The sequence below is a fragment of the Microcaecilia unicolor genome, chromosome 7 (genome assembly GCF_901765095.1).
Source record: "Microcaecilia unicolor chromosome 7, aMicUni1.1, whole genome shotgun sequence".
Lineage (NCBI taxonomy): Eukaryota > Metazoa > Chordata > Amphibia > Gymnophiona > Siphonopidae > Microcaecilia > Microcaecilia unicolor.
The window spans coordinates 66300884-66309528 of record NC_044037.1 but is presented as its reverse complement, the minus strand read 5'-3'; the positions used below and the strand labels follow the sequence as shown (position 1 = coordinate 66309528).

Below are 8645 nucleotides of genomic sequence, written 5' to 3'. Positions count from 1 at the left end.
ATGGCGTATGCATACAACAGCGGGCTGAGTGGGCACCCCTGTCGGACCCCTGCCCCTACCTCAAACCCCTGCCCTCTCCACCCGTTAACCAGGGGAAAACACCCCGCATGCCGATAGAGTAGCTGTAATTGCTCTATCCAACCCTTCGGAAACCCATAGCGCTCCAGAATGCTCCATAGGACACCCCACTGCACTCTATCAAACGCTTTTTCCTGGTCGAGTGTTACCAACAGCCTACCATGCCCTCCCACTCTACTGCGTTCTACCCCCTCCCGCACCCACGCTGCAGCTTCCAAGACCCCTCTCCCTTTAACCCCACATGCTTGCGAGGCTGCTAGCAAATCCCCAGACACCTGCCTCATTCTCTGGAATAGCATTCGCGCAAAGATTTTTCGATCCGTATTAAGCAGTGCTATAGGCCGCCAGTTGGCCAGCATCGCCGGGTCCTTCCCCTTACTTAGTAGGATAAGAGCCGCCTCTGTCAAGGAACTAGGCAAGGAACCCTCCAACTGGGCTGCCCCCCATACCCTCACCAGGATCGGCACCAGCTGCTCCTTAAAGGCCTGGTAGAACTCAGTTGTTAGCCCATCCGGCCCCGGCGAGGTCTTCCTGTGGAGCGCCCCGATGGCTTCCTCCACCTCCTGTTCTGTCCACGGGTTCAAGAGGGCCTGAAGCTGGGGTCCCCCGTGACCTATCCCCGGGGTTCCTTCCACATAACACTCCATCTGCTCCATATCAATCTGCTGGGCTGAAAGGAACGCCGCAAAGTGGTCCCTCACTGCCCCCAGAATCCCCTCCTTGGTGTCCTGCAGGACCCCCTGTGCATCCCGCACCCCCTCCATCACCCTGCGCGCCCTCCGCTCCCGGCAGCATGCGAAGGGGTCCGGGCTACACATTTTCCCGAAGTCCCGCTCATACACCAAGGAGGTGTAGCGGTTGTACTGTACCTGCTCCAGGAGTGCTTGGAGATCATGTATTTCTTCCTCCCTCCCCCCTTGTGAAATCAATGTGTCCCTCTTTTTCTTTATTGCCATGCCCAACTTTGTCCTTTCCCTCCCCTCCCTTCTCGCCTGTCTGAGAAAGAATCCCCGCGTTCGTCTTTTCACTGTATCCCACCACTCCCCCAATGACTGAAATGCCCCCTGCACTGACACCTGATCTTCCAAAAACCGGCGGTACTCCTCCCGCACCTGCTCGCTACCTAACCACTTTAAATTTAGTCGCCATAACCCCCTCCCTGGCCTCTGCGCTGCCGCCCCCCCCACCTGAAGGAGGACCATGTGGTGGTCTGAAAAGTCCACGTCCACGGTTCGTGGACCCCCCAGACAAACCCCCTTCTTTACCAGGAATCTATCGATTCTACTTTTACACTGCCCTCGAAAGAACGTGAACCCCTCCTGTTCCTCACAGAAGGCCACATGCGCGTCTACCAGCTCCGCCTCCCGCATGATCCCTGCCAGCCTCACCCCGTCATAGCCCACCTGTACCGATCGTCCCCCACTATCCTTTTTCCGCAATATGGTGTTAAAATCTCCCCCCCAGACTACTTGGCGCGAAGTGTATAGGTAGGGCTTGATCTTCCCAAAGAGGAGCACCCTTTCCTTCTTGCTTTGGGGCCCGTACACATTCACCACCCTCAGTGCTCTATCCTCCCAAATCGCATCCACAACAAGACATCTCCCCACCCCCAGCTCCACCACTCGCTGAATATTCACCCGGTGGGACTTAAATAAGATCCCCACCCCACCATACCTCTCCCCCGCCAACCCCCACACCGAGGGACCCCACTTCCAGGCCCGCCTCGCCCGCCTGATCACCTCAATGGACCGCAGCCGAGTCTCCTGGAGCAGGAAGCAATCTGCTTGGACCCTCGCGAACCAGTCATACGCTAAACCCTGCTTCTTCGGAGAGGCGATGCTGGCCACATTCAGCGTGGCAAATGTCAACACTAAGCCTGCCATCCTCATTGCGAGTCACGGGTCTGCTCACTCCCAACTTCTTTCCTTATCTCCTGGGATACCCCCTTCTTACCCTGAAGCAGGTCCTCTGCTATGCGGTCTACATCATCCCCTGCCAGATCCCCCTCCCCCCCCCGCAGCCGTCCTGTCTGCACCTTACCCCCCCCCTCCCCCTTTCTTCCTTCCTTTCTTCTTTGCTCTATCCGGACCCACCCCCTGATCCCTCCCTCTCCCCTCTTCAACCCCGCCCCCCTACCTCCTCCTCCGAAGTCCTCCACCTCCCCCAAGTCCTCCAAGTCCTCCAGATCCTCCTCTAGCTCCACTCTGTCCCCCCAAGCCTGCACTTGGGCCTTCACCACCTGCCCGGCCCCCTCAGCTTTCCTCTTACTCCCCTTTCCCCTCCCTCCCTCCCTTCCCTCTTCCTCCTCCCTCACCCCTCCCCCTCCCCCCAGAGCCTTCCCGCCCTTCTTCCTACCACCAGTACCCTCCTCCAGTGCTTCCTCATATTTCCGTTTGCCCTCCCCAATCCCCCCTGCCGCCCCCTCTTCCTCCATTAACTCCACCTCTTCTCCTTCCCCCTGTTCTTCCTCCTCCCTCCCAACCTCCCTATCCTCCTCCTCCTCCTCCAACACCTGAAATCTGTTCCCCCCCCTCTTCCCCTGCAGCGACCCCTCCCTGCCCACCCCTACATTCCCCCCCCTCCGAAACTTCCCTTTCCTCTGTGGCACTTGTACCCACTCCCCCTCTCCCCCCTGCTCCACTCCTGACCCAGCCCCCTGCCGCCCCCCCTCCTGCATCCCCTCCTTCTCCCCCCCTTGCCCCTCCCTGCCTATCACCCCCTGCCCTATCCCCTCCTCCATTACCCCCCCTCCACGTCCCTTCCCCCACATATCCCACTCGTTATGGGCCGCCCTAGGGCAGTTCCGATATGCATGGCCTAACCCGCCGCAGAGGTTGCACCTGATCGCGGTGCAGTCCTCTGTGGCATGCTGATCCCCGCATCTTCCACACTTTACCACTGGGCATGACATGCTGAAGTGCCTAAACGAACCACATCTGAAGCACTGCCGCGGCTGCCCCTTGTAAAAGCACAGTATCCTGTCACGACCGATAAAGGCAGCCGAAGGAATGTGCTGGACCACATGGCTCTCCTGTCTCAATTTGACCAGGGCTCCCCAACCTCCTGCCCAAACCCTGCTTGGATCCGGTAACTTTGCAAGTGGGGATCTCAGCTCCGCGTACCTCTGTAGCCAGTAGGCTAAATCTGCCCCAGAGATAGACTCATTTCTCACGAGCAGGGTGATCTGCACCAGGTCCGGCTTGCTGACTGGAATGGCCCTGAGGTCCCGCCACTCCCCCTTTCCCCTCACCCCCTCGTACCTTTCCCAGAATATTTCCATCCCCCTCTGGGTCATGAAGCTCAAGTCATATTCTGGGATGTTGATGGGGTGTATACACGCGTAAAAGTCCTCGGGTATAAACCCCATCCCCATCACCAGCCTCAAGACCCGATCCCTGGAGGGCATTGCCCCCTCCCCTATCCATTTCAGCTGTACCACATTTCGCCGCTTAGGCAGCTGTCCACCCCCTGTCCCCGCTCCCCCCCAACCCCTCCCTGGGCCCTCAAAACCACCCGATCTCCCCCCCTCCCTCCTTCCCCCTCCCTGGACTACTGCCGCAAAGGACTTGGACCCCAGCCCCCACCGCCCCCCCTCCACACTTGTTCCAGCCCTTCCCTCTGCCTCCCCCCCCCTTCTGTCCCTCTGCCCCTCCCCTCATCCCTCTCCCTTCCTCAATATCCACCGCCCCCTCCCCCTCCCGTTGTCCCCGTCCCCTTCCCTCTCAGACAAACATCCAGCAACGTCCATAGTCAGTTCTGCGGCTTGGGCTGCCTCCAACTGATTGTCCTGCCCATCACCACTTCCTGGAACGTCCCTGCTCGTCCCTGCCACTGCAGGCTCCAGCCTCTGGGCTAATCGCCTCCTCTCCTCTGTCTCCTGGCGATACTCTGGCACCTGCCCAGTCAGGTCTGCAGCTGGCGATACCAGACTCCCTGCTCGCTCTGCCCCCGAACTCCCTCCAACCTCCGGCACCAGGGGCGAAGCCTCCGGAACTCCGCCGCTCCCCTTGGCTCCTCGCTCCCAGCCGTCCTGCTGGCAGGTCTGCTCCACCACCCGCTGCACATCTGTTAGACTTGCCATGTCCACTTCTGTAGTCAACGAAAGTCTCTCAACAATCGGGTTACTTCCCCCTTGCTTCTGGTGCAGTCCCTCCTGCGTTCTCCCAATGGCTGGCGCTTCCCGGGGGCATGGCTTGTCTGTTCCTGATTCCGCCACAGGCTGGCTGTTAGCACCCCCCGATTTCACCTCTTGTAATGGACAGCTGGTCAAATGAGCTCCCAGCTGCTGCCCGCTCCTATTCCTCTCTCTCCGACCCCTCTCCTGTAAACCGCCAGCTACTCCATGCTCAGGGAAGACCTCCCCTGCTCCCGGACTTCGTGGGCGGGGCTTCTCCAGATGCCATGCTGCTTCGGTTTCCACTTCAGTCATTGCAGACCCGGCCAAAAATACCGGAGTCTGCCTCTGCTGACCCTTTTCCAACAGGGCCTCCTTCACGGCAACTGTCTCTGCTGTTTGCACAACTGCAGGTAAGCCCTCTGAGACTTCGACCACCACCTCTGTAGAAAACAGGCTGCTACCTGCGTCTCCCTCTGCTGCCTCCATTATCTGGAGTTTTGAAAAGTTACTGAGTTCTGTCCTCCCCTCCACAGGTAGGATCTCTACTCCAGCCCCCACCTCAGAGCCATGTCCTGCCGCTGCCTCCTTATCCTCTGGCTGCTGGGTAAGTGCTCTAGACTGTGTTGCCAACTGTCTCATGTATTTTAAAGTGGGGTCACCTCTGAACCCAGACAACTCTTTTGAGTCTAATGCTGCTGAAGACACTGAAGCTTGCTGCAACTGTAGTGTTCCTGAACCCCCAGACTGAGGTATTGAAGCCATCCTTTCTCGGTTAACAGAGAGCTCCCTCAAAGGATTCACAGAGCCCTTTTTTAAACAGTTCAACAAGTGTTCTTTTTTCCCCAACAACTTTGATATCCGGGCTTCCTCTTTAACATACATTTGTCTGTGCTCCGCTGGGGCAAATTTACACATAGTTCTTGCCATTTTCAGACGTTTTCCTAGCTCCACTACTTCTTTTTCCACCAGCTTAATTCGTCTTACAATATTTACCACACTACTTGCTGGATCATCAGGGTCATAGCTCACTTCAAGGAACTCCTCATCTGACGATCCATTCTCCTCACTCTCACTCTCAGCTGCCTCCAGCAAAGGCTTCTGGCAAACTTCCATCGCCTCTTCCTTCTCCCTTCCTTGGAAGCGCCCTTCTGGGGCCTGTACTATCTTCCTCCCCCCTCCACTGTCTTCTCGCTTACCTTCCGCAAGCTGGGCCATGGAGGGGGAAATGCTCTGGTGGCCTCCACTGGGCTGCTTCTCCCTTCGGTCCACTGGACTCCTTTCCCTTCTCCCGGTAGTCAAACCAGGGAGAGAGCCACTCCTTTCGGCCTTCTGGTCCCGGGCCCCAGGAGGCCCCATAGCCTGGGACTTTCCTGAGGCCTTCTCCCCAGGGACCCTCCTCATCTTTGGGGAGGGAGCTAGGTCTCACTCCCTTTCCACTGGAAGTCAGCAGAGCTCACTAAAACACCTCCTTCCTCCTCAGCAGACTGGATGGACCGTGCAGGTCTTTTTCTGCCGTCATTTACTATGTAATGAATGTACCTTACTGTAGTTGGTAGTTGTTTAGTAGTTCTAATTCCAGGACACCTTTTGCAAAAGGCATGCTCAGTTAGAGAGTTGTAATTCCTCTCATATATCATCACACACACACACACTAAAAGAAGCTAACACACTAAAAAAAAGATTTCTGGTTGCCCTCAATGAGAAACAAAAGCTGTGAATCAAGCACCCAGAAGGAAAAAGTGTATTAAATTTTCCTCCAGACTAACAGCAAACTTGTGACAATCCACAGCAAAACTTTTTCTATCTGGTATCTTTGATTTAAATCATGTTTAAAATTAACTACCAAATATCAAGTTTTGCTGGTAGTTTTAAGATTTGTTTCCTGTACTTTTAATTGAAAAAATATGCACAGAATAGAGCCATTAATTTCTTTAAAAAAAAACTGCACGCCTCAGCAAATGAATCACATCCGTGGAATTGTACAGTTTAGAGGTCACTTTTACACCCACCTAAGCAAGCCATTGCTCCAGTCTGATCTCCTGCATTCATCACAAAGCAGTACTAGTGAGCATTCGATTTTGCCCATGCCCACAAATACAGCAACTCATTTCTCTAGCTCCAGAACCTGGTGGACTTCAGTTGCTCCTGTTAGTATTTCCCTGTTATTTAATTGTCCTACTTCCCTTACTTTTGACATCCTTACCTTCTTAGCAGTGTAGTTCTTCCATCACTAATGCTATCAAAACACCCTGTTAGCCCACCTGACTGTCTACTGTCCTGTAGGCTCGAGGGGAAATCAGGGAAAGCGAAGAGGGCGGCAGTGGGCTGGTGACGCTACAAGTGATGTCACTGCCCGCGGCTCCTCTTTCCTGAGAGGCGGAGTCTTTCATTCCACTTCTCCCCAATCCAAAGGGACGAGAGGAGGGATCAGGGTCGGGGCTTTAATGCCACTGATACGGTGATCAGAAGTCAGACAATAACAACACACCAAAAAGAGCAAAGCTGAAGCAGATTGCCCATCTGCTCATGCACTAGTAACACCAGTGCGTACTGTCTTCTCTTCCATCATGATGTCCATGAACAGTAAACAGGCTTTCAGTATGCATCCTATCCTACATGAGCCGAAGTATACCCATCTGCACACCAGCTCAGAGGCCATAAGGAGAGCTTGTCTCCAAGCTCCTCAGGTAAGTCTGCAAAGAACTTAGCTCTTTTATTTTCTCTCTTCTCCTAACGGGTTGGCATTTTGGTACGTTTGTAATTAGTTTATACTCTCTAGACTTCAAAAAAAAAAAAATCCTTGTAAAAGGTATAGGCTGCCTGCGGTGTTACAAGTTTGAAATCACAAATCTCTTTCCCTTGTAAATAGCTGTAGGATTAGTAAAATAAGGAAGGGATGCTATTTGCAAAATATCTTAGTTTCTGCCGACTATGCGGGTGCCTGTGTATGAGTCTTCTGTTCTTTCTCTCCTTGCCTTGGACGAAAATACAATTTTGTGAAAGAAATCGTGAAAGCCTAAGCCTAATAATCATAAAGCATAGAATTTACTCTCATTTGTTCAGCACACACATTGGGAGTCTAAATGTTTCTGAGTTCTGGTTAGAGAAATATGTTGTACCTGTCATTATAATTCGATTTAAAAAAAAAACATGCCGCGAGATATACTATCATTTTAGGGTTTAATACTTTTGTGCTGGTCTTCTTGTCCTTTCCAGATTCAAGGTAATATCTTTGCGGGCTTTGATGAGACTTTGCTAAGAGGGGCTGAAGCTTTAGCCGCTGTGGATATAATGGCTCAGAAAACCCATCCTTTCAAGCCAGATGCCACCTATCACACTATGAGTAGTGTGTCTTGCACTCCTACCTCTTCGTCACTCAATCTACATCACCCTTCTGTTTTGACAACCCACCACCCTCATCACCATCATCCTCACCAACCCTCCCAGGGTTTAGAAGGAGACCTTCTAGATCATCTCAACCCTGCACTCTCTTTAGGAGGAGTTCCGGGACCAGATGTTGGCTCTACACCATCCCATCCACACGCCCATATGTCAGCCATTAACCACATGGCCCACCACTCACAATCTATGAACCTCACTCACACCCATAGCTTGGCAAGCCATGCCGTCATGTCCTGCCCTGAAACAGAGACAGACCCAAGGGAACTGGAGTCCTTTGCTGAGAGGTTCAAACAGAGGAGGATCAAACTTGGGGTGACCCAGGCTGACGTGGGGTCTGCCTTGGCCAATCTAAAGATTCCAGGCGTTGGTTGCCTGAGCCAAAGCACCATCTGTAGGTTTGAGTCGCTCACCTTGTCTCATAACAACATGGTGGCACTTAAACCCATCCTGGAGGCTTGGCTGGAGGAGGCGGAAAGGGCGCAAAGGGAGAAAATGACCAAACCTGAAATCTTCACTGGGGGAGACAAGAAACGCAAGCGCACTTCCATTGCAGCTCCTGAAAAGAGATCATTGGAAGCTTACTTTGCTGTGCAGCCCAGACCTTCCTCTGAGAAAATTGCAGCGATTGCAGAAAAGTTAGACTTGAAGAAGAACGTGGTAAGGGTCTGGTTTTGTAATCAGAGACAGAAGCAGAAAAGAATGAAATTTTCTGCAACTTACTGACAAAAAGGGATAGGTAACGATATAATACTTAAAAAAAAAAAAAAAAAAAGAACACGAGACTCCGTCTTTGTATCTTTCCCTAAACAAACAATTTAGAAATCACCAAGAATTGTCAAACTGAACCCCTCCCCCTTCCGTTCTTGTCTGCAATTGTTTTCTTTCGGATTGGGGAGGGGGCCTTTAATTCGGCGGCTTTGCTTTTTGTTTTGTGCTTTTTCCCCCCCTGAGGAACTAACCCAATAAAGAACTTAAATACTTTTCCTGAGAACTAACTGTTCAGTCCTGCTGGTAAGAGGAACCAGAGATTTTGAATCTTCAAGGAAAG

General features: G+C 52.9%; 1 protein-coding gene across 1 annotated transcript; it reads left to right on the top strand.

Annotated features, from left to right (window-relative positions):
• Positions 1-6762: 6762 nt before the first annotated feature.
• Positions 6763-8320, top strand: LOC115474686 (brain-specific homeobox/POU domain protein 3). The gene is made up of 2 exons (XM_030210290.1): positions 6763-6882; positions 7412-8320. Exons 1-2 carry the CDS (start codon positions 6763-6765, stop codon positions 8318-8320), a joined length of 1029 nt encoding a protein of 342 aa, XP_030066150.1.
• Positions 8321-8645: the final 325 nt, after the last annotated feature.